We start from the raw sequence: 27,308 nt of genomic DNA, 5'->3' as shown, positions 1-27,308 counted from the left end.
ATTTTTTTCTTTTCTAAATATTTTGAATTATTATAATTATTACAATCATTATTATACTATAGGTCTTTAAACAAAGACTACACAAAATATTTTGTGAACTTAATTTTTTTCCCATTCATCATTTTTTATAACTTCCCAAACAACTACACAAATTTTTGCCTATTATTAGGAATGGTTCACTACAGTTTCATGTGAATCAGAAAATTGTTAAATATTGATGAAGATGCTCTATATATCCCAGTTGATCAGTAGAAAGGTCAAAAGATCTGCACATCCTCAAACAGTCTCATATGCCAAAGTGCAAAACGCAGTAATGCACAGCGGTTTGTTATGCTTGGAGCGTATCAGCGCCACTGCGGGAGGTAAATTAGGCTAATGACCTGATCAATATATCAACCCACCGAGCCTTCTGCTGAAATGTAATCAAACATTGTCGCAATGAGGATACAATGTGTTTCCAACACTCTCGCAAAAATTGGTTAAAACACTTCAGCATTTGTAGAAATTTTAAATTTGACTTAATTGAGTTCAATGGGTGCGTAATGGTCTGTGATGTGTAATTGTTTGTGGAAATATACTCACTGTTCGAGCGGCAATGTAGGTGTTAAGTTCGTTCCATACAGTGTCAGAGTCGACGCCCACACCTCCGCACGGTAACAAACAAAAACGTGAATTTTCTACAACACGAAAACAAAATCATTACATTTCTTCAGGGAAAATCTCTTAGTTTCAAATCATGTATAAAATAACTTTAGAGTAACTCTGCTTTCTTGTAAAGAGTAAGACAAAGTAGTCAATTAAATCTGTATCCCATTTATGTTTAAACTAAGCTTGAGCAGTTTATAAAAGTGCTATGAAAAAGTGTTTTGGAATAGTATCAACTTAATGACATAGACACTTACCAAACAGTCGCGGATCAAGTCTCTGTCTGTTCAATGGATTAGTTCCATACAGTAACGTGTGAGCTTCTGTATGGCAACTTTTTAATTCTTCCATTGTAGCCTTTCGACTCTTGATTCTCTGTTGGTAAAAAAACAATCAAACTAAATTAGCTCTTTATGGTCAAATATCTGGTTTTAATCAGAAATTATCTTTCTTCTTCTTTCCAATGGATAATAAAATACATTTCAAATGATTGATCTTTTTTTCCCTTTGATATCTTATTTTTTATAATGTTTGTTCTGTCTTTTTTCCTCAGTTACAGAATATCAGATAATGAGCTTGATTGACAAGAAAATTTGATAGAATGTACCTCGCAGCGAGTGTTGAGACCTCGTTCTTGGAGCCGAGACCAGATGCTCTGTAGACGCCCAGCATGTTCTGGGTGGTTGGCATTGTTACCACACGTACATTCATGCTTCTGCATGATGGAGTCATATGCTAACCCTATGAAAGATTAAATATCTCATTTTAATCTACCAAACATGCTAAATGTAACGCATATTTTCTATGAAATACTTAATTCTGATAAATTACTATTGCTTTTGATTCTCTTTATGCCAAGATATACACATGTATGAAGCAGTGTGAGGCAACTCATGTGCAAAATGATAAAGGGAGATTATCAGAAGGGACCATCGCTTCTGCGAGAAAACTTTTCAGTGTACATTTGCAGTGACAAAAAAAAACATAGTGAGTAAAATGTATCTTCTGTGTAATTATGAAATGACATGTCAAGATAAACCAGAGATCCCAGAGGAATCTTGGCGCCACCAAAGAATGATCTATGTCTGACAAACCAAAAGAGGGATCTTTTCTCTGCTTTTCAAATTTTTTCTACATATTACTATATATGAAATTTGAGAATGATCCTTTGAGTACTTTCTGAGATATCTAACAGTAACAAACTATTATCAAAATCCAAGATGGCTACCTGTCGGCAATCTTTTTGACCGATCAGTCCAAAAATGCAATATGCATAAGTAGGGACCTAAGGAATCTACATATCAAATTTGAGACAGATCACTTCAGTACTTTCTGTGAAATAGTGGTAACAACCTTCAACTATCAAAATCCAACATGGCGGCCTGTTGGATATCTTGTTCAACAATCGGTACCAAAATGCAAAATGCATAACTAGGGACCTAGGGGACCATGCACTTGAAATTTGAGACAGCTCCCTTCAGTACTTTTTGAGAAATAGCGGTTACAAACTTCAATTGTCAAAATCCAAGATACAGGCCTGCTAGCCATCATGTTGATCGATCGGTCCCAATATGCAATATGCACAACTAGGTCCCTAGGGAAACCTACATGTGAAATTTGAGAAGAATCCCTTCAGCACTTTCTGAGAAATAGCAGTAACAAACTTTAACTATCAAAATCCAAGATGTCAGCCTGGGGGCCATTTTGTTGACCGATTGGTCCCAAAATACAATATACACAACTAGGGCCCTAGGGGAACCTACATATGAAATTTGAGAAAGATCTCTTCAGTACTTTCTGAGAAATAGAGGTAACAAGAATTGTTAACAGATGGAAGGACAGACGGACGGATGACGGACCACGAAAGAAAAGCGGTTTGAATAGCCCACCATCTGATGATGGTAGGCTAACCAAGGTACCCATTTAGTCATGCGAGTAAAAGTTGAGTGCAGTTTCGGTTGATATTATTAAGTCAACAAAAAGTAAGGTTTTGTACACATCGAAAACAAAAATTTCTGTAAGATGTAAATGCCCCAATCTCCCTACAAGGACGTAACAGGACTAGACAGGACAGACAAAGTTAACAGTAAATCTCCTCCTCCCCGTTCAAGATCACAGATATGATTATCATTATCAAAGTGCCATATAACCTACCTGTGGTAAAGGTATATCTAACTGGGCTTGACTCGGAGGGCTGCTGTGGTGGCATGGAGAACGTGACGAGAGGACTTGACTGTGTGCGAGCGAGTGGGCGATGGTGGGAGGGGCCTTTGTGTCGTGGCCGCACAGCCTCCCGATGGTGAGCGGGGAATGTTTCTCTGTCTGGTGTCTTCTCCAGACTTGATGAATCATCCATTTTGTTATCTTTGATGATGATACATTCATTTTGTTCCCTTGATTCTCGCATCTCCTGAAAACCACAAAGTGTAACAGTTACATTTTATGTAATAATATCAAAAATGGACAAAACTAACCCCCCATTTTATCAAGAATATTGTTAAGTATTCAAAGTACAAGTTGTATGCGATATTCATAATATAGATTTGTAAACTTGGATAGGACCAAGTGATATGACAGAATATTTAGTTAGACACAGATAATTAGGATTTCCCCTGCTTTTTTATTAATGTTTTAACTGAGCAATAGAATCTCTATGTACCTGCTGTAGTTTTGCCTCAGTTTCCTCGTCAACATTCTCCATATGTGTTTTACTGTTAGCTCGCTGTAACACTGCCTGACGTATGTGTTGCTTTACGAACATCTTCTCCTTCAATTTCTTCTCTTGTTGTTGCTGCTGCTGCTGCTGTTGCTGTTGTTGCTGCTGCTGTTGTTGTTGCTGCTGCAGAATATGCTGCTGAAGATATGGGTGACCTAAGGGTAGTGGAGCTGACTGTGTTCGCCCTAATTTTTTGTGCCTGAAACAGGAAGGTAGAAAAAATAATGTAAAAACAAAATTAATTTGTATCAAAACTCATTTTAATAGTACCAAGGTATGCATTTTTTCGTCAGCCGATGATTTTGTTTTGATCACTTTCACCTTAGATTGAGTCTAGTAATGTGGCCCTTATGCATGCACATTAAGTATGCATGATGTATAATTTAGAGCCTAACAGATTTATTGTGAATAGTTCTGATTGTGTATTACCTATGAATTTGTGCTTGGTGAGCCTCGGAGGCGGCACTGCCGGGTGGGGCCGCTGCCCCAGGAATGGCAGTATAGGGATTCGCCCCCATTGGCATCTGTTGTAGTTTACCATGACTTTGGCTGCGCTCCTCTAATGCTTTTACATGTGCCGCAGATATGTATGCTGGATTTGTTTGAGGATTAAATTCTCCGTCTATGGCTATAAAACAACAATGGTAAATTAAAGTTTAAAGTATCAAAAAGTTTTTCTGTGAATTTCTTAATATCACAAACAGGAATTTAAAATACAGTAGATCTGAAATTGTTGAAATGATATATATTTCAGATTTTAATCAATCAGAAGATGTCTTACCTGGTAACGATGGGTAGAATGGTAGAGCTCCATGCATGTGGTGGCCCGAGAGAGGAATCGCGTGTCGGGCTGCCTCCATGGCCCTAAGGTCTGTTTCTGATGGACCTGACGAACTGTTACTACTTGATCCCTGCTGTTAACACAACAATAGAAAATGAGTTACTTCCCTTATAGCAAATAAGTTACTTCCCTTAGAGCAAATTTTGCAAATTTGAGTTACTTCCCTTATAGCGAATGAGTTACTGCCCTTTTATATAATGAGTTAATTCTCTTATAGATAATTAGTTACTGCCCTTATACATAATGAGTTACTGCCCTTCTAGATAATGAGTAAGTTCCCTTTTACATAATGATTTAATTCACTTATCAAAAATAATTTTCTTCCCTTACATAAAATGTGTTACTTCCCTTATCAAAAATAATTTATTCCTGTCAGATCACAAACTATATGTATTATTGTAGCCAATTTACATACTACAGAAATTCTGAAACTGTTATATAATGTGTGAGGACTTATCCTAGGAGTTGCTATGGAAATGCTAGGTAAATCTGTGATTACTTACTGATGATGAGGGTGGTCGTCCTAGTGATATGTTAGGCATAGAGGGCGATGGGTAGAGATCGTTGGTACCATGGTAACCCATGGATCTGTAGATTGACAAGAATGGGTAGGCACCGTTCTCCTGTAACGACAGAATGAGCAACACATGATTTTTTCATTCATTTGTTTATCTTAACTCAAAATCAGATTAAATCAAAGTAAAACCTTTCTTAATTTTAAGTCATGTCACACAAATGTGTTGTAACAGTAGACAGAATAGCCCAATTCCCTTCCCCTAAATAAATAATCAAAACAGTGTATGAAAAATGATACTAAAATGGAATAAAAAGAACAATATTAAAAAGTATTTCCATAAAAGAATAAAAAAAAAAAGAAGTCAGATATCAATGATGATGACTTTGTTTAACCAAGCATGTCCATGATGATGTAATTTTTCCTTCACTTGACTGCCTATAAGACATTAAATATTAATAAACAGATTAACCACATATGCACACCATCTGATAACTTTATTACATTTAATAGCAAATAAAACACACTCACATGAAATAAAAAATATTCCTAAATGATAAATAACTGAAAGATAAAAATGCAGCCCTTTTTGTAGTTTTCTGAAAAATATCCAAAACGAAACGACGTATCACAAAGGATTAAAGAACTCTTTCACAGATCGCGACATCCATGTCACTTGTTTTTTTTTAATTTCATACATAACGTTCAAGTCACCAAACAGTTATACAATTACATCCATTTCACAGATATAGCCGACGTTTTATTCCCCAGACGTGTCGTGGCACCAGAAGTACTGTAACATAAGTTCTCCGGTGTTTTTCACACCCATATAAATTACACGCCTGATGAAATTTTGATGGAAACCATTTTAATATTGAAACATGAATTTTAACATGGATATCCAAATCCTATATTGAAGCTAGAAATATGTGTAGGAATAAATGTCTCTGTTTTAATAAATCAACAATCACAGACAGCATGGAAATCCTATGCTGCCATCCCCCATTTTATGGGGGGGGGCATTCACTGCAGTCAGTTTATGGGGGGGGGGCATTCACTGCAGTCAGTATATAGCTATGTTGTACTATAATCAATGCTGAATAGATTCCTGAATGTTCTTTTTTTCATACTATGAATATTTGGTGGCAATACCTACAACCCTACGATAGACTTTACATCTATATGGATTGGTAAAAAAAAATCCTTCTAACAACTATAGAACCAGACAAACTTAAAATACATGGTTCACATGGCCAGTTATCATGACTGATCAACATTTTGTGATTCTCTACTAAAGCAATAAAAATGATTCTTATTAGAATTTTGAAAGTCAACTGTTCCATATATACTACTAAGTAAACTTTTATGATCTGGCTAGAAAATGAATATTGACATGGCACAGAGCATTGATGCATCGTCTAAGCTGGAAATCTATCATAGGTATAATGATCTCCCTAGTTTTCTTTAAAAAATGGTGTAATTATCTCCCTTTCTTTCTTTAAAATAAAGTAATTATCTCCCCTGCTTCCATTAAAATGATATAATTATCTCCCTTGAATATCCATTTATTGTCATACAATGGCTAATGTACTAAGCATGGTTATTTGCTGCTACTCATTTCATTTCTTTTATTCTTTTATTGATGTCAACATAAATTATCTCAGATAATACACAAGCAAATGTGCCATCAATTACAAAAAATGCCAATGACAGAAAGTCTTTATCAGATTTCCAAATACTGTATCCTCATATCTATCATATACCATATGCGACCCAACAAGTGCCCATGTCCTTATAAACGTCCCTCCTCCTTTTTCAGAACTAAATTTCAATTGCCTGGGCATAAATAAAGACCAAAATTAAACAAAACTGTATAAGTTTGCAATCTGTCTAATTAAGCACCTTTTCATTTTTTCAATTTTTTGAAACGCCTTCGGCACTTATTGGGTCAAATACAATATCATGACCCCATTATTTTAGGATTTGTTTCCATGACAGCTGCATTACACATATATACAAACAATATATCTATATCATAACATAGAGAAGTACTACTTTGGTGTGTAGCTATGTACCTGGATTAGGGTACTCTATTGACAGAAACAGAAACTAGTCAAGATGGAAACAGAAATAAGTCAAGATAGAAACAGAAATAAGTCGGTAGTAAGCAGAGATAGCTGAAACCTTGGCCTGTTGATGGTTTTGTCATGCAACACAATAACCAAATCTGGAATTTTTCCTAAATATAGTCGCAGATTGAAGACAACAATTTCCTACTCTGACAGACTAGAAATTCAAGTTATAGATATACACAATAAATATACCACTTACGCCACAAATGGAAACACTGCCTAGAATATTGATTATACACTTTAAGATTTTGTCTGGCGAGAGATTTCTACTGGCTTAGAATACACAGAAATCTATATATGTCGCATGGTAAATAAAGGCTTATACTAAAAATAGTAACGATGATCGGGATTGAATGAAAACAGGGAAGATCTTGTCTGGATGCTGTTTACCTTTTTATATGATGTTTATCTTATCGATAGGATTTCTTCTAGAGACATAAATAACATTTTCTGCGGTAAATTGTGGGACAACATTGGCTTCTGTTCAATTTAACAAGTATGGCTTGTTTGTAAACGACAAAGAGATGTTTACTCCGTTTATACTCTTGTAAATTAAATCGAAAACAATGAAATATATATATAGTTCTGTTTTCATCAAAACTTGTATGTCGACTATTTTAAGGGGATTTAATTGTGGCATTTCGCAAGACAGAACAGGACAGGGCAGTAGTACGGGAATGGTAGTTATCGGGAATTAATTTTAACAATGTAAGAAATTCAATCAATTCTTTGTTTGGAGCAGTTGGTATTTATAGAATCGTCTTAATAAGCTGCCGAATATATTTGTAAATCGTTTAGACCAGTTAAGGACGAGAATGACCTTTGTGTTTAGGTTTTGGCATCAGCTCACCATTTTCTATTTCCAGTGCTCCTTCCAAGTATCCATCAGTAACACTACCAAGTATTTTAAGCTTTGAAACATTCCAGGAAAACGGTGTAAACAACTTTTTCTTTTTAGTATTTTGTCTTTTTTAGAGAATTTGATAAAATTCATGTGCATTTTAACTTATCTTTTGGGGGATTTAGAAAGCTGTAAGCTTCAGTAAAAAAAAAAAAAAAACCCATCACATATCCTGCACAGTAAACCTATATTCTCGCCATGTTAAATGGTTTACAAGGCTTTGAACTCAGTTGGCAAAGATAAACAAATACTTATCAAACCGTGGTGGATTCCTCACAAATACCAGGCATTCCTGGACGAGGAGGAAAGTGTTTATGAAGTAACTCCAGTTTATTTTAGTGCACACAGGTAAAATCAGGATGTCTGACTCCCCTTATTGGACTCCCACAGGTAGATATATAGTCAGATCTCTGTTGACTCCCACAGGTAGATATATAGTCAGATCTCTGTGGACTCCCACAGGTAGATATATAGTCAGATCTCTGTGGACTCCCACAGGTAGATATATAGTCAGATCTCTGTGGACTCCCACAGGTAGATATATAGTCAGATCTCTGTGGACTCCCACAGGTAGATATATAGTCAGATCTCTGTGGACTCCCACAGGTAGATATATAGTCAGATCTCTGTGGACTCCCACAGGTAAATATATAGTCAGATCTCTGTGGACTCCCACAGGTAGATATATAGTCAGATCTCTGTGGACTCCCACAGGTAGATATATAGTCAGATCTCTGTGGACTCCCACAGGTAGATATATAGTCAGATCTCTGTGGACTCCCACAGGTAGATATATAGTCAGATCTCTGTGGACTCCCACAGGCAGATATATAGTCAGATCTCTGTGGACTCCCACAGGCAGATATATAGTCAGATCTCTGTGGACTCCCACAGGCAGATATATAGTCAGATCTCTGTGGACTCCCACAGGTAGATATATAGTCAGATCTCTGTGGACTCCCACAGGTAGATATATAGTCAGATCTCTGTGGACTCCCACAGGCAGATATATAGTCAGATCTCTGTGGACTCCCACAGGCAGATATATAGTCAGATCTCTGTGGACTCCCACAGGTAGATATATAGTCAGATCTCTGTGGACTCCCACAGGCAGATATATAGTCAGATCTCTGTGGACTCCCACAGGTAGATATATAGTCAGATCTCTGTGGACTCCCACAGGTAGATATATAGTCAGATCTCTGTGGACTCCCACAGGTAGATATATAGTCAGATCTCTGTGGACTCCCACAGGTAGATATATAGTCAGATCTCTGTGGACTCCCACAGGTAGATATATAGTCAGATCTCTGTGGACTCCCACAGGTAGATATATAGTCAGATCTCTGTGGACTATCAACACCTGTATTTAAATCCTGATCTCAGATTCCATTTTCTAATCTCCTAAATGTTTAATTCAGTAACTTAGCAGAATTGTATTTTTACAGTCTGCTTTAATAACAAATCCCATCAACTCATGTTTAAGAAATCATTATTGATTTATTAATCTATGATTGTGTAAGTCAAAAGTTATAGTCAATATTTAAAAGTTTACAAGTCAAAATAACAATTCTTAAAATTGTCTCACAGGACCTATAATATTTGTAACATTGGACATTTTAAACAACTTTGACAACACTGAAATTGAATTAAATGACATTTGAATTTGTGAGTTAAGGTATTAACAAACAATATACAGAATGGAGGGGTAGAAGGGAAGGGAGAAAAGGAGGGTAAGAAGGGTTCATCACACTAAATGTGGTGATAGGGAGGAGAAAGAAGGGGCTGTAGGAGGGGTCATCAAATTAAATGAGTAGATTAAGAATGGAGATAGTAGGTAAGATGGTTTTTTCGTTGATGAATTTGCTGGTATAAAGCACAGCAGGTTTTTTATCTCTAGTTACACCATCTAAGCTTACTGCGCTCTTGCCTGCCACAACTTGCGTCATTCATGACATTAGAGCTACCCTGGCCTTTGATAATAGCATGACCTTTGACCCCTCCAGGATTAGCATGGAAAAGTGATGGCTTTTTAACCGAGATCTTTTTATAGCTATACAATGTATAGTGGTATGTGGATCCCTCCTTATTACTCTAACATAAACCGACAGACTTGAATCAACGGTGGACTCTACACAGTTTGTTATCAATTACAGGCCATCACTTGATATTGTAAAACCTTTATCAACATTTTTAAAGGTTTTCCCCAAAAAATGAATGACGTAAGTTGTGTAAAGTTTCGATAACCACTCGGGGAGTAAAATCGGGCTGGCAGTGTTTCATACATCATCCATCTAGTGAAACATCACATCCGCAAAGTCTATTAGACAAAAATACTCAAGTCTCTCTTTTGTTCTGTATCATATTACTGTATCACAATTTCACAAAGTTCTCTCTCTATTCATGGATATCATATTGTAGAAAACCCTCCATGTCTTTGTGTTTACTCTAATACTTTAAATAGACTTTGAATTACCGTAAATTACGTTAATGGCTGTAGATAACCCACAAAATTATCTCACTGTGGCAAACTGTGAAAAAAGGATAAATAATGATTTTATTAACAAAATATCTAACATAAATAAATGATTTTATTTACAAAATATCTAACATAAATAAACAATTTTATTTGCAAAATATCTAACTAACATATTTAAAATTTAGAGCCTGGAAATAATTTGATAGCAATGCAAACATTTTCAAATTTATTTCTTTAATCACAATTTTTTATTTGATTTTTAAATGTAATATAAATGTTTTATTTGTCATAAGAATCCCTGACGTGAACCTATGACTTCTTTGGTGATTCTTTTATTTAAGATCAATATCAACGTTGTTATCTACTGAATTGGTTACATGTGATGCTTGATCAATAAACATTCGGAATTCTTTTGGTCCCTGGAGCCAGCCACCTACACACATATCAGACCAAATTAGATGATTAGAAACTAAACATAGTTTCTCCACCAAACACAACAGGGTCTTGAATTACTTCCATACCAGTCATCAATCACTCAGATTACAGGTAAATAGAAGCAAACTAAAATGAGGTTGTTACCATGTTGTTGATAGGAAGAATGTAAAACGCATAAGGAGAGTTTGAAAGTGAAATAATAAGGTATTGTGATTTAACTAAATATGACGTGTATTTCTAACATTTTATAAACCACCCTGCTTAGTACCCCAGAACTCAACCAGAAGAAATCATTTTGATTTAGAACCAGGAAACTTTCTAATTTATTAACTCTGATGAAACCAAAATAACTTTTAATTACCTAGACAATTAAGTGACCGACAGAGCTACTAAATATAAACCCTTTTGAGATGCTGTGTATTGAAATATAATATTCCAAGAATGCATGGTTTTTTTCTTCACTAGATTACATTAGCCCATGTCTGTGTAAACCTTATAAGTTTCGAAATCTCTGTGAAATTCTATAAACAAGAACATTTTGTAATTCTTAAAAAGGAAACTATTTTACAACTTTTTGTTCAGATGTGCTGCTGAGAATGATTACAACCCAAACACTAATGAACTCCAGTGTTTTTGTAGTTCATTATGTAGCATTATAAAGCTATATACCAAGCATGTCTGCAGTTACCTTACATAAAACAACAGCTGGCACAAGGAGTGGTGCAGTAATTTGGAACTCAACCAACTTATACTACAGTTATAGACTCCAACCCACAAATATTGGGGGAAGGACTATAGACTCCAACCCACAAATATAAGGGGGAGGGGCTACAGACTCCAAAACAAAGATAGGGAGGGGGGGGGGCTATAGACTCCAAAACACAGATAGGGAGGGAGGGGTGGGGGCTACAGACTCCTGCCCACAAATATAGGGGGAAGGGGGACTATAACCTCTATCACACAGATAAAGGGAGGTATGGGGGCTATAGACTCCATTACACAGAAAGGGAGGGAGGGGGCCTATAGACTCCAAAACACAGATATGGAGAGAGGGATGAGTGGGGCTATAGACTCCTACCCACAAATATAGGAAAGGGGGGGAGGCTATAGACTCCATCACACAGAAAGGGAGGGAGGGGGCCTATAGACTCCAAACACAAAAATAGGGAAGGGGGGGGGGCTATAGACTCATCACACAGAAAAGGAGAGAGGGGGCCTATAGACTCGAACCCACAGATATAAGGAGGGGGTGGGGGGGCTATAGACTCCAACCCACAAATATAGGGAAGGGGGGGGGGCTATAGACTCATCACACAGAAAAGGAGAGAGGGGGCCTATAGACTCGAACCCACAGATATAAGGAGGGGGTGGGGGGCTAGAGACTCCAACCCACAAATATAGGGAAGGGGGGGCTATAGACTCATCACACAGAAAAGGAGGGAGGGGGCCTATAGACTCCAACCCACAGATATAAGGATGGGGTGGGGGCTATAGACTCCAACCCACAAATATAGGGAGGGGGGGGGGGCTATAGACTCATCACACAGAAAAGGAGGGAGGGGCATATAGACTCCAACCCACAGATATAAGGAGGGGGTGGGGGGCTATAGACTTCAATCCATAAATATAGGGAAGGGGGGGGGGGCTATAGACTCATCACACAGAAAAGGAGGGAGGGGGCCTATAGACTCCAACCCACAGATATAAGGAGGGGGTGGGGGCTATAAACTCCAACCCACAAATATAGGGAAGGGGGGGGGCTATAGACTCCATCACACAGAAAGGGAGGGGGTGGGGGGCTATAGACTCCATCACACAGATATAGGGAGGGAGGGGACTATAAACCCTATCACACAGATATAGGGAGGGGTTGGGGGCTATAGACTCCATCACACAGAAAGGGAGGGAGGTAGCCTATAGACTCCTACCCACAGATATAGGGAGGGAGGGGGCTATAGACTCCAACCCACAGATATAGGGAGGGGGTGGGGGGCTATAGACTCCATCACACAGATAGGGAGGGAAGGGGCCTATCGACTCCAACCCACAAATACAGAGAGGGGTGGGGGACTATAAACCCTATCACACAGATATAGGGAGGGGGTGGGGGGCTATAGACTCTGCCACACAGACAGGGAGGGATAGGGGAGGGGGCCTATAGACTCCAACCCACAAATATAGGGAGGGGTGGGGGACTATATATCCTATCACACAAATACAGAGAGGGGGTGGGGGACTATAAACCCTATCACACATATATAGGGAGGGGGTGGGGGCTATAGACTCAGCCACACAGACAGGGAGAGAGGGGTGGGGGCTATAGACTCCAACACACAGATACAGAGAAGGGGTGTTGGGGCTATAGACTCCATCACACAGATATAGGGAGGGGTTGGTGAAAGGGTCTATAGACTCCAACCCACAAATATAGGTTGGGGGTTGGGGGGTTGGGGGATTGGGAGCTATAGACTTCATCACACAGATAGGGGGAGGGAGAGGGGGCTATAGACTCCAACCCAAGGATTTAGATAGGGAGGGGGCCTATAGACTCCAAACCACAGATACAGGGAGGGAAGGGATGGAATGGAAAGAAGAATGGGCAAAAGGGAAAGAACAAAATGATAGATGGAATCAATGAACAGAGTTACAGATTGTCCAGGACCATAGACAATAAAACAAAGATGGTAAAGGGAGGAAACTATTGCATCAGAAAACACAGAATTAGAGGGTTACAAAGTTTGTTTGCAAAGGGAAATTTTTTTAGGGTTTTGATGCTTTTGATAAAATCAGTAAATTGATAATTATTGCCATTATGATGTCTGGTGGCAAAAATTGAATGATGATGTGACTATTTCAGAAAGCATGTATCAAAATTAAATGACAAATATTGATATGTGTTAGGGGGCGAAATGACATAGTAATCTCAGCATCAATAAAAAGAGGAAAATAACTCAATAAACATTGACATACAAGATAAGGAATCTGAGATCAAAGTGGAATATGAAGTGAAGCTGAGCAGAAGATAGACAAAAATAGTCCAAGATGGTAAATATAGTTCCTTGGTGCAGGTACGCCGAGTTTATATACCAGACTCTAAAAATAGGCCACTTCTCCTGAGATAAGTTATCTTGACAGCAATAGATACAACAAAGCAGAATACCTGTTCTACCTGCCTCAGCTCGTTAAATGTGACATAACGTGCGTTGCTTCATTGTTTGTTGCTCATACAATGTAATATATCATCTTTATCCAAACTTATTTCTTACAGGGTGTTTCAAAAAAATAAAATTAAACTTCTTTTTCCTGAAAAGACAGGTTTACAATCATCAAACCTGGGATCAAAGATATCCTATCCTTGAAGTTGAACTTTACATGATACAAACATTTCCTTTGACTAAAATGATTGTATCAAGCTAACAAATCGGAAGGTTCTGTAAGCCTTCATAATGGTTTTATGGTTGTCAGATTTAAGAGACAGCACAAACAAACTTTCGCAGACAAAACGTAATGTAGAAGCAATGTAAATACTTAGGTTTGGGCGTGGGACTTCAGAATTATGTAATGAATGCTATCACATGTATATTTGAGAGAGTTCCATTAGAAAAAAGTCTCAAAAGCAGCAGTCTATATGTAAGTTGGACTTCTTGTATCTATGGACTGAGCAGCGACGTGATACAAATAATCGTAATGGAGCAGTTTCTGGTAAGGGAGTTAACTCCCATCACCGTTTTACTCCTTCCAGAAAAAAAAAAAAAGACATTTTCAAAAAGATGCAAATTTTAAATATAAGTAAAAAAGGATTTATTTATTTCATAATGCAGACTATTTCAAATGAAATCTGGATTCTAAATAACAACAGCAGTGTAGACTAGATATGATAAACAAACTCCTACGTATTGTATAAATTATCAACTACAACTGCTATGGTAACTACTTATAAACTTTACACAATAAGCTCAAAATAAAGACAATTATCAATCGGTATGTACCAAAATACCCTCTACTCATACACATTTTTATCCTTTAATCGTTTTCAAACGTAGATACTAACTGTGATTTATAAATTATTACGCTACATCGTGTTGCCATGGCGACTGTGACCTCCCATGAATACAAGTTATTACAATTGTTGCTAGGGTGATATAATTGTTACGTATAAGAAAACAGGTGAGAGTAATCTAGGGTTCTATACACAGGGGAACATTTCTAATGTAGTGGTATCATTTAGGATGCTATATAACTACTTTGCCATATTCTTCAAAATTCATGCGATTCATTCTTACGATTTATCATTGAAGTTTTGAAACATGAGGTACATTTTGACATATTGACATACAAACTGACATATTCCATCCAAACTAATTGAATAACGCCCTTCAAGATGTACCAGTACACATAAATTAAATTAAATTTATACTAAAAGCTGTGAAATCATGTGCACTGAATGTAAAATTCACAAAATTAAAAAAAATCTTTGACGTAAAGGCGTAATAAAATATGCAACCACAAATCCCTAAATACAAAACTTGCAAAACTTCTGGGTCAAAGTTGAAGTTTCACATAAAATCTGCTGATGTGCAGATCACATTATGCCTTCAACCGTAACAAGAGGAATATATGAATACATTAACCTCTGATTGATGTCGACTAATATATATCATGGTCTTTAGAGGTGACAAACTACCTACATCTTCCCAGGTATTCTAATTAAATATATGGCTAAATGAAATTAAGATGCATAACCACCCTCCATCTAGATCACTTAACACAGATGATCAATTAACAGATTTTAAATTTCTGTTTTTATCTCCTTGTGGTCTCTACCGATTGGATAATGACATTTGATTGTCATGATTTAACTTGATGGTGTAGAACTTTCTCTGACACAGTCCAGCTGTAATAACCAATCAGGTAAAGTTCCTGATATTCTACAAATGTCCATATTCCATAGTCCATATCCATCTGAGTTTTAAGATTGAGTCCCAAATGAGCACTCTAGGATTTCTCTCCTTCACAAACAATCTAAATCAGAAGGACTATATCTGTTACTATAGTAGTAGAATTCAAAACAAAATAGACTTGATGATTTGTAGAGAAGGCAGCAAAATCAGAACTGTGTATTAATACTGCTCCTGTGGAACACCTGGTACAATTAAACTGCTCCTGTGGAACACCTGGTTCCACTAATACTGCTCCTGTGGAACACCTGGTTCCACTTATACTGCTCCTGTGGAACACCTGGTTCCACTAATACTGCTGCTGTGGAACACCTGGTTCTACTAATACTGCTCCTATGGAACACCTGGTGCCATTTATACTACTCCTGTGGAACACTTGGTTCCATTTATACTGCTCCTATGGAACACCTTGTTCCATTTATACTGCTCCTCTGGAACACCTGGTTCCATTTATACTGCTCCTGTGGAACACCTGGTTCCATTTATACTGCTCCTGTGGAACACCTGGTTCCATTTATACTGCTCCTCTGGAACACCTGGTTCCATTTATACTGCTCCTGTGGAACACCTGGTTCCTCTAATACTGCCCCTGTTGAACACTTCATTCCATTTATACTGCTCCTTTGAAACACCTTGTACAATTAAAAGTGCTCATGTGGAACACTTCATTCCATTTATACTGTTCCTGTGGAACACCTAGTTCCATTTATATTGCTCCTGTGGAACACCTGGTTCCACTAATACTGCTCCTGTGGAACACCTGGTTCCATTTATACTGCTCCTGTGGAACACCTGGTTCCATTTATACTGCTCCTGTAGAACACCTTATTCCATTTATACTACTCCTATGGAACACCTGGTTCCATTTATACTGCTCCTGTGGAGCACCTGGTTCCATTTATCCTGCTCCTGTGGAACACCTGGTTCCACTTATACTGCTCCTGTGGAACACCTGGTTCCATTTATACTGCTCCTGTGGAACACCTGGTTCCATTTATACTGCTCCTGTGGAACACCTGGTTCCATTTATACTGCTCCTGTGGAACACCTGGTTCCATTTATCCTGCTCCTGTCGAACACCTGGTTCCATTTATACTGCTCCTGTGGAACACCTTGTTCCATTTATACTGCTCCTGTCGAAACACCTGGTTCCATTTATACTGCTCCTGTGGAACACCTGGTTCCATTTATACTGCTCCTGTCGAACATCTGGTTCCACTAATACTGCTGCCGTGGAACACCTGGTTCTACTAATACTGCTCCTATGGAACACCTGGTGCCATTTATACTACTCCTGTGGAACACTTGGTTCCATTTATACTGCTCCTATGGAACACCTGGTTCCATTTATACTGCTCCTCTGGAACACCTGGTTCCATTTATACTGCTCCTGTGGAACACCTGGTTCCATTTATACTGCTCCTGTGGAACACCTGGTTCCATTTATACTGCTCCTGTCGAACATCTGGTTCCACTAATACTGCTGCCGTGGAACACCTGGTTCTACTAATACTGCTCCTATGGAACACCTGGTTCCATTTATACTGCTCCTCTGGAACACCTGGTTCCATTTATACTGCTCCTCTGGAACACCTGGTTCCATTTATACTGCTCCTGTCGAACACCTGGTTCCATTTATACTGCTCCTGTCGAACACCTGGTTCCACTAATACTGCTCCTGTCGAACACCTGGTTCCATTTGTACTGCTCCTGTAGAACACCTGGTTCCATTTATACTGCTCCTGTAGAACACCTGGTTCCATTTATACTGCTCCTGTAGAACACCTGGTTCCATTTATACTACTCCTGTAGAACACCTGGTTCCATTTATACTGCTCCTGTTGAACACCTGGTTCCATTTATACTGCTCCTGTGGAACACCTGGTTCCATTTATACTGCTCCTGTAGAACACCTGGTTCCATTTATACTACTCCTATGGAACACCTGGTTCCATTTATACTACTCCTATGGAACACCTGGTTCCATTTATACTGCTCCTGTAGAACACCTGGTTCCATTTATACTGTGGATCACCTATTCTTGAAACAATGCAGTGAAACTAACATAAATTAAACTGAATACAATGGGTTTTTGACAAAATGTTTTAAGATTCTTACCTCCTTCGAGTGCAGAGGTGCGAGACTTCCATTTGGCATATTCCCGTGTGGACCACTCGAAGGGGAGTTTGGGCCCGAATCGGAATTGCTGCTACAGTCAACTGTAAATACAAGCAATGATCATTAGTCTACAAGTATACCTCAGTTAAAATAATCTGACATCATGTAAACATGGCCAGCAGTCAAAACCTTTAATGTTACACCTTTAATGTAGTAAAATTTGGATGTGGCTAAAAACGAATATAATTTCAGCCTTCCATAAAAAGGAACAAAATCTGTTTTTCAAAGCAATTATCATAAAGAGTTATTTAATTAAGGATGTAATTATGGATAAAAATAAAGAGTGAAATTTTCTAGCTTTTTAAACATATAATATGAATATTGTTTTACATCATATTTTATGAAGGACAGTTTTTATCATTATATACCTTATCAAGTGTTCATTTGAATACCTGCACATACCGACTTAATTTACAGATTTAGCTGTTCATAACATTTGAATACTTAATTCATGTTTCACACATAACATACATTTTTCAGGTTGCTGACTGCAATATTGAAATTTCTATATATTTTTATTTGCAATCACTAAAATGAAATACTTATTTGAAGAAATCTTGACATCAATTTTTTGTATAAGTGAAAAAAACTGGGTAAACCGATCTAATCCTAACTTTTACCTTTTCTCTGCCAATATCAATCTATTTTGAATTGACCTACACGCTAAAACAAACGATGATATAACATTGATTTTATTTAACTATACGACTTTCCCTCTCTAGGAGTAAACATGTTTGTGCTTTTACCATTCCAAGTTCCATTCTAAGTGGTCTAAATATAGAAGTTTAACGTCAATATTATTTGGACATTTCCTTTTTGATCTCATGTCTATGTCACATCACTCCATGTTGCCATGGAAACATCAAACCAAATGTAGGCAGCATTAAGGATCGAAAAGCTTCTATAAAAATTGTGTCTATATTTAGCCCAAATAGTCACGATATGAAACAACAATATTGATTGGCTTACGACAGTTAGCCTAACTAAGCAGTACGGAGACAAGTCGCAGAACCGAGGAGCAACTGCTCCAATCAATGTGGTGACATTTGAGGAATAATTTCAAGGAAACTATTCTATGGCAAATTAGTTTCTGTAAACAGCCTGCACGTCAAGCTGGTGTATTTTTATAGAAATGAACTGAGCTATCTTATTTATCAAATTTTATATTAAATTCTTTCTTTTTTATTATATATATATATATATACTTTTTAAATTCCAATTCCTATTTCATTAATGTTTTTCCTTATAAATTATTATTTCTATCACTTAAATCTGATTGTTCCTTTCAAAAACAAATTGTAACACTTCTTTTTCAGTTTATTCAATTTAGTGCATAAAAAGTTTCAGAGACAAGTGTATGATTTTCAGGTAAATCTAAAATAAATTATAACAGTGGCACATTAGTCATCACTTTGATCTTTGTTCAAATTTTTCATGATGCTACTTTTTGTTGTTTGATGCAAACAACAGACATATACCCCTTTTTTAATACATAGTTTAATAATAGTGTAGTATCGTAAGATCTTGGCAAAAAACCTACATCAATGTTAAGGAATGTTATGAATTCAATTGATGCAATTTTATTCATTGTTTGATATTTAAGAACTTCAATAAAGTTGCATGTCAAATCAAGGTGACTTTAAAAAAGTTAAGATAAGTTGGTTTGATTAGAAATTTGTGATTATAATGAATATCAATGACTGTAGCTGACTGATACTTCGACAGATGTAATTTTTCTCACCAATTTATCCTCACTATACATGTGACCACTATGTTATAAACATAATGATAGATATGATTTGTTTGACATGCATCACATCGAAAGTCATGCAAGATTAGATGGTGCATCGGGACACATCATCCGTCATATCCCGTTGGATACCTCAATTCTCTTGTTTACATATATATTAAAAACTTTAATATGCATCAATAATGAATTTGGTTGAATAAGAAAATGATATCTGTAAAATATGATAAAGATTAAACAGGTAATCAGATTACACATGGAGTATTGTCAGACAGACAACACGAGAGGATACAGCATGAATCACAGTCGTAATGAATCGGTTACTGTAAGATCATGTTAGTGTTTAACATACAGTTAATTGGTTTTTCATGTTAATTTAAACTATTAAACAACATGGAGCTCTTCAAAACTAGCAAAACTGAATACAGTTTTAGTTTTTGTTTTGAAAACAATGAATACGCCATTTGGAAAATTTATTTGTGAAAATTAAGAATTTGGTCCAAAAAGGTTTGAAAAGCTCCGGGGAAACCAAACACAAATCCAACAATGCACTTCTTAGCAGCCATTATTAAATACTAAAGCAAGACCATACAGTTGTACATTCAGTAACATAATATGTGACAATGTATTTATGCCTTGTATCTATGGGCGAGTATATCTACAAATAATACCGCCCCCGTCCCTCCCACCAAATTTTATTTTATGTAATTTAAGCAGATAACAGTGTGGTCCTATGAGAATCAATGTTTAGTTCCGTAAAAAACCTTCATGTTTAATTAAATCTAAACACCTACATGTTAACTTTAATTTTACATTATATGAAAATTTGAAAATATAAACAAAGAAACTTGTTACCATTTAGTGTCTACTGATAAGATCATTTAACAAATTGGAAACGTGAAATAAAATTTACTACTAAATATGATAGGTGATTTAATTCACATTGAACAATGTCGTGTGATACATCTATGTCTTCATAATAATATTCCACAAATTTTTATTACCGATAATTTTTTTTATTAACAACTGAATTATTTTTACATAAAAACTGTGGAAATGAGAACGGTGGGGATCCTATTTATATCATGCTATAAGTGGATACTTCATAATCAGGCTACAGATTCCATGAAACAGATGGTCATCACCAATATTTCCGAAGTATTCAACATAAATGTAGGACATGCCAAGGCATTGTATTCACAGCACTGGTCCATACAAAACATGTACCAAGAAATGCATCTACAAAGGTCTTTGGGGAGGTGTTTTACCAATCCTGACCTGACATTTTCATTTAAATATACTACAGGCAACCAAAATAATGTAAATGATAAATTGATATTGCAAAAAAAAAGTTTAACATAATTTTCATAAAATCGCTGTTTATGTCGATTTGCATGTTTTAATTTGGAAGATGTAACGATGAATCTGATTGGTTGATGAAGGCAGGGAGGATGTAGGGAGCATACGTACTTGATAATGGAGTTTTACGTTTGAGATAAGCTTGTCCGAGCTTTTCCTTTCTCCGGAGAATCGGGCTGTGAGTAATTCTCCTTTGGCTTTCCAATTTCTGCTTCAGAGCAGAGCGCACTTTAAGATTGGGTTCAGAAGCTGAAAACAAGAATACATTTGAGTAAAACCTGTTTAGTCTGTAACCTTTTTACCATCTCTGAGACCAAATCAGCTATTTCTGAAGTACCTGTTATTTCTGCTGATGTCATGTTTTTATATATATATATATGAAGCACAATTCTCAGTAACTTTGGGATTTAGCTATTGTTCTTTAAGAGATTTTTTTGTTTTGTTTGTGGGATTTAGCTATTGTTCTTTAAGAGATTTTTTTGTTTTGTTTGTAAGACTTTCATCATATTTCTTTTATCTATAATACATTACCAGTTCTGTATTTGTGCATAACAGTTATCTGCCCTTGATGGCAGGCATTGATTGTTACGTCCTTATCTTGTAATGTTGTTTTCTGATTTATGATCACATGACATAACAATCACTACCGAGAGGAGATAACTCTGTAATATACAAACACGAAAAATTACATTTAGAGAAACTTGTTAATACTCTTCTTTTTGAGCCGAGGTATTGTCTAGTTTTCAGTTTTCAACATTCTTTTTCATGTATGAATCTTTTTATGATTTTTTTTTTCTTTCAAGTAACCAAAAATCCCTTTACATTTCAGGAACAGTTTTGAAATATCTTTATTTCTTATCTAGTAATTTAATTTGTTTGACCGAAAGAAGGAAGCTCTTGTGCCCAAGGGATCTGGCATCAGTTTCACACAGTCTTTAACAGAAACTCCTTAAATTAAAATTTTATAATAGGGAACATTATAGAGGTTAAGTTTTACTCAAGGGACTTCGGCAATGTTTCCTATGGGAAATTTTAAGAGAAGGAATTTCTTATAGTTGAAATCGAATGTTTGCAATATCTTTACTGCTCAGAGTCTCTACAGATCAAAGGGACCAGAAATCATTATAGCTCAAAGGGACAAGATATCATTACAGCTGAAACAGACCAGATACCACTATAGCTCAATGGATCAAAATACCCCTATAGCTGGCTCATAGGGATCAAAGCGGCCAGATACCACTGTAGCTCAATGGATCAAAATATCCCTATAGCTGGCTCATAGGGATCAAAGCGGCCAGATACCCCTATAGCTGGCTCATAGGGATCAAAGTGGTCAGATACCACTATAGCTCAATGGATCAAAATATCCCTATAGCTGGCTCAAAGGGATCAAATCAGCCAGATACCACTATAGCTCAATGGATCAAAATATCCCTATAACTAACTGACTCATAAGGCTCAAAAGGGCCAGATACCACTATAGCTCAATGGATCAAAATACTCATATAGCTGACTCATAGGGATCAAAGGGGCCAGATACCACTTAGCTCAAAGGGGCCAAATATTACTATAGTTAAAATAGACCAGATATCATTTAAGTTAAAATGGACCAAATACCACTATAAATCAGAAGGGCCGGAGTTTTATCCAGCTGACAGGAACTATATAGACATATCTGTAGCTTACATACATTTGTTAGTCATTTGAAACTGAGCAGTATCTTCTCAGGGTATGGTGAGATATCAGAATTTCACAAACCCTAAATGGATTTCAGGTTATAACAAGATTAAACAGGTTTTACATCAATATCTACACATTTGTTTTGGTTAAAGCAGCAACATAAATTACCTGACAAGGTTTTATTTAAGGAAATGACTTTACAAACTATGATGAACGAGATTAACAAGAAGTTACACATTTACTCCCTATTACTTGGGCACAAATATGAGTTTGGTTTCCTCATACTGTTGACATTTATACCATATTAAAACAGTGAATGAATTAGAGTATATCAGAAAATGGACAAAATAAAACAACATAGTGCTGTTCATAAGTTCAACCCATTCATCCCTGAAATTTTATAATGGGCTGTCCCAGGTGATGATGTAGAATAGTCCAAGAAGAGTCCAAATGTGTCATCAGGAGTGAAGGAGGTAATCTGCTTAACATTCAGCAAAGCTCAAAATCAGGAAATCTTAACTAGACCTCAAGCAATCTTGACATATGACACAATTAAAATAGTACAAAGTTGATCCTATGGGTGTGGTTTTAAATCCTGAACAGCTTATTAACTTCTATTTACATTTTATCTAAATTTCTTGGGCCAATTATTGAGCCAGTGTCATTAAGAAACAAACTCTAGGATAGCTATCAGCTGTGGTCATTAATATTTAGTGACCAACCTTCCTGACCTATAAATAGGCTCCTTAATGACCAGGAGATTAGAGAGCGGTCAGATTTGTAGATTGGCGATAAGTCTATATTTAGACAGAATGTGTAACCTTTCGAACTCTCTGATTTAAACAATACTTGCTTAGCTGCATGGACTCTTGACTCTTTTTTTTCTCTATATAGTCCTTGAAGTCCTTGAAGGTTTTGCACCATTTATTTGTCTTAATGACAAATAGTATCTAGATAGAGATTCTCTGAATACATATACATTATAACTATACTATGCAATTAAAATGTTTTCTACTGCATTAACATATATAAAGTCAAATGGCAGGTGCTTAATCATATGTCTACTGCAATCATATTTTAATGTAAATGCAAAATTAAAGAAAAATATGTACATGTTTATAATGAGGGGATAAAATGAAAGTAAAGAAATTAAGGCCAAGAATGCATTCCTACATGTACATGGGGAAGTCGCTTACTGCATGTATATTGTTTGCAAAACAAAAATGTTTATATATATCAAAAAAAAATAATAAAATGCTGAGGATGGCTTGGTACGACCAAAACATGAAACAAACAACAATAAACAACTAAGACAAGGACACATTTGACTCGTACACTTTCGTGCTGTCGGTCCATGCTGAGGATCTATATACACCGCTACACAACCATCCCAATGCTTCATTCCACAAGTAATGTTGAACCTTTGTAAGACAGAATGCTTCACTTGGTTCATCCTACCCTATTTTTAGACAATGGTACCTATATATAGATTCACCATTACTGTCATTCCGACATTGGGTGTTGCTTTCTGTAAAGCCCCGACAGGAATTTCAGTATTCTGACTTGAAGGTGTTTTTCTGTGTTTAATGATGTACAAGTATCTATCATTATTTTCAAGTGTGTGTACCTTCAGAAATAAATATGCCAAATCAATTTATTTGCTATATTGATAAAAAATTACAAAAGATTCAACTAAATCAATTCAGAAAAAAAAAGGATTTTTTTTTTTTTAAGGAAATGTCATTTGTAATAACACTAGACAGTCAATATTTCGAAATGGATGTTTTTTTGTTGGTATGTTTTTTGTTGTAACTCTTTTGGTGTGTTTTCTCACTTTAAATTAGAAATATCTGTTAAATATATTTACTGCCTCTATACGATATCATTACAAGCTGTGCCATAAAAGGACTGGATTATGATAAGTTACCCAATACATACCCCTATATAATTAATTTGGAACCAAGGGCGTCAATAATCCTTGGTTGGCAGCTAATTACAGTAATATATTGTAATTTTATAACATTTCATATGGTTATTTTTGTCCAAAAATTGTGAAATAAAAATGTTTAATAACTATAACGAGCTTATGTCTGTGTTTAATTTGAGGCTTATTCTCTCACTCTTGAGCTATTTTAGAGAGAAATATGCCACCATTTACATAAATTAGACAGAGGAGATATATAATGGCATGTTATAATCTGTATATAGCAGGAAATAATGAGTTTTTATAATGTAATAGAGAAGTTCCAAATGTCATATAATCCAGGAATGACTCCTACAGCTATTTCTATCCATAATGACTCACATTAAAATCCTCTCACAGCATTAGCTATCCCATAATAGTTTCTCAGCTAGCAATATTAGAGGATATTACTTTGAACATTGGAAGATTTCCTTATAAATGATCATTTAATGTAGAATCAAATAAATGAGAAATTATTCAGATAACTTGCAGGCTATAAAATCACCATTGTTACATCAAAAGCTTTCAGAACGATTCCACAAGTATAAACAGGAGTGATCAAATCACCAACACAAATCTAATTAGATAGAATTTTTATTTTATTTATGCATTTCAAGAAGCTTTTAAAACTTTCAAATTACCAGTATATGTTGAGTTTATATGAAATGATTAAAGGCCCAATATACTTTACTTGTGGTTTAGTCTTTCAGTTTTCACTTTCCAGGTACTGACCGCTAGTCAGAAGCTTTTCCCCCGGGTACTCTGGCTTTCCTCCACTACCTAAACCTGCCACATCCTTAAATGACCCTGGCTATTAATAGGATGATAGGCCATACAAACCTCTAGACGTTTAGCATAGTTAACTGGATTTTTTGGATTTGCCAGCAAAATGATTTTTGACTTTAGTTTGTTTTTAAAGTGAATGTCAGGATCATTATCAGTAAGGTTTAGTTAATTTCAGTTTCCTTCAAGATTATAAAACATCATTTTTTCGTATTAATGAGATTTTTCTTGAAGATATGTACATTGGATCTTTATAGTAATCTAGTATTTCTTAAATGCCAAAAAATATCTACTGATGTCATTATTCAATGAGTTTCTATTAGTGATGAATATCAATCTAAATCTTTCTCATTTACATATACACATTTGTATGTTATGTATATGATACATTAACAATGCTTCCTGATCTATTATTTTAATATTACACCAGGAGATACTGCATTTCCCTTGTGTTGTGTGTATTATAAATAGCAAGGACAGATTCTGTGTTTTTGAGCTTGAATAAATTGCAGAAATTAGGAATTTTCACAGCGAAAATAATAGCAGTATACAAATACTAAAATTATGCATGGAATGAAAATATAGATGGATTCAGATGAGCATTGAGAAGTCTTGCCACAAAGATGTTGGAATTTGATTGTTATTGAATTAATACTAATTAAGAAGGCTCAAAACTAGATCTAGAGTTGACAGAAGCAAACACAATCAGTAATTGTTTCCAAAACAGAATGGCTTTATAAGTAAAAACTTTCTCACAAACTCAAGCAACGCTAACATGATGCTTCAACACAGAAAATAAGGGCAAGCAAATGTACATACCTGTCTTCCGTAACGGAAAGTCATCTTCATATTTTCCTAATAAATGTGGACCATAAGGGGGAGACAATCCTGTTTGTGGTGGCGAACTTTGGTCAGCCCTAATAAAGAAACATTTTTTGAAAATTAATGAAAAGAAAATTTTGATAAGTTTTGATCTTTAAAACATTTTGCTAAAACATTTCTTTCCATAACCTGACCTATACTGTACAATACAAAGAAATTGGTCCAAAAGGAAAATGTTTATTCTTTGGCGGACCTTTGAACATATAAAAATGCTTCTCCCAAATGCACTTAGCAAATTGTGCAATTTGTGTTTATTACTGCTCAGTAAAAAGAACTGTGAACATGTGAGTATAAAAATCTTGATCTAAAATTGATCCCGAAAATCTGTGTATGAAGGTTGGGACTAAAATAGACCAGGAATGACACTTCCTGTCACACAGTGCCAAATGCGGCTACATCAATATCACTAATTAAAACAATATGGATGCTGTTTTTATTTTGCACCTGTAGATTAAGTGAAAGCTGAGATAAATTGTATATCTTTATATCAAAGTCACTTTGGTAGCTAGGCAAAGCCAAGGCGTATAATTGTTTATTTGGGAGAGCTTCAACCTTAACTTAATTACCATTGAGTGTACTGTGGGGGAAAATTTCATGCTTGACTTACCAGTGACGATACTGTGGGGGAGAATTTCATGCTTGACTTACCAGTGACGATACTGTGGGGGACAATTTTATGCTTGACTTACCAGTGACGATACTGTGGGGGACAATTTTATGCTTGACTTACCAGTGACGATACTGTGGGGGGGAATTTTATACTTGACTTACCAGTGACGATACTGTGGAGGACAATTTTATGCTTGACTTACCAGTGACGATACTGTGGGGGACAATTTTATGCTTGACTTACCAGTGAAAATACTGTGGGGGACAATTTTGTGCCTGACTTACCAGAGACGATACTGTGGGGGACAATTTTATGCTTGACTTACCAGTGACGATACTGTGGGGGGAAATTTTATACTTGACTTACCAGTGACGATACTGTGGAGGACAATTTTATGCTTGACTTACCAGTGACGATACTGTGGGGGACAATTTTATGCTTGACTTACCAGTGACGATATTGTAAGGGAGAAGTTCAAGCTTGAC

At 36.2% G+C, this 27,308-nt stretch overlaps 1 protein-coding gene across 7 annotated transcripts in view; it reads right to left on the bottom strand.

The window, feature by feature from the left end:
- The window catches only part of LOC138314828 (histone deacetylase 4-like), a 161,502-nt gene that overhangs the window by 20,972 nt on the left and 113,222 nt on the right, over nucleotides 1-27,308 (bottom strand). For 6 of the 7 annotated variants that reach the window (XM_069255394.1, XM_069255398.1, XM_069255395.1 and 3 more), the window contains 11 exons: nucleotides 26,151-26,248; nucleotides 21,017-21,154; nucleotides 17,740-17,840; nucleotides 4,706-4,825; nucleotides 4,143-4,275; nucleotides 3,791-3,989; nucleotides 3,305-3,560; nucleotides 2,800-3,055; nucleotides 1,253-1,386; nucleotides 903-1,020; nucleotides 583-677 (listed from right to left, as the gene is read on the bottom strand). In XM_069255394.1, the coding sequence (XP_069111495.1) occupies nucleotides 583-677; nucleotides 903-1,020; nucleotides 1,253-1,386; nucleotides 2,800-3,055; nucleotides 3,305-3,560; nucleotides 3,791-3,989; nucleotides 4,143-4,275; nucleotides 4,706-4,825; nucleotides 17,740-17,840; nucleotides 21,017-21,154; nucleotides 26,151-26,248 (1,648 nt within the window). The remainder of the gene's footprint in view (nucleotides 1-582; nucleotides 678-902; nucleotides 1,021-1,252; nucleotides 1,387-2,799; nucleotides 3,056-3,304; nucleotides 3,561-3,790; nucleotides 3,990-4,142; nucleotides 4,276-4,705; nucleotides 4,826-17,739; nucleotides 17,841-21,016; nucleotides 21,155-26,150; nucleotides 26,249-27,308) is intronic. The other variant, XM_069255400.1, reaches the window with a different exon arrangement.

Source organism: Argopecten irradians, chromosome 2 (genome assembly GCF_041381155.1).
Source record: "Argopecten irradians isolate NY chromosome 2, Ai_NY, whole genome shotgun sequence".
Classification (NCBI taxonomy): Eukaryota; Metazoa; Mollusca; class Bivalvia; order Pectinida; family Pectinidae; genus Argopecten; species Argopecten irradians.
Note: the sequence above shows the minus strand (reverse complement) of the source record. Positions and strands in the feature narration are given on the sequence as shown.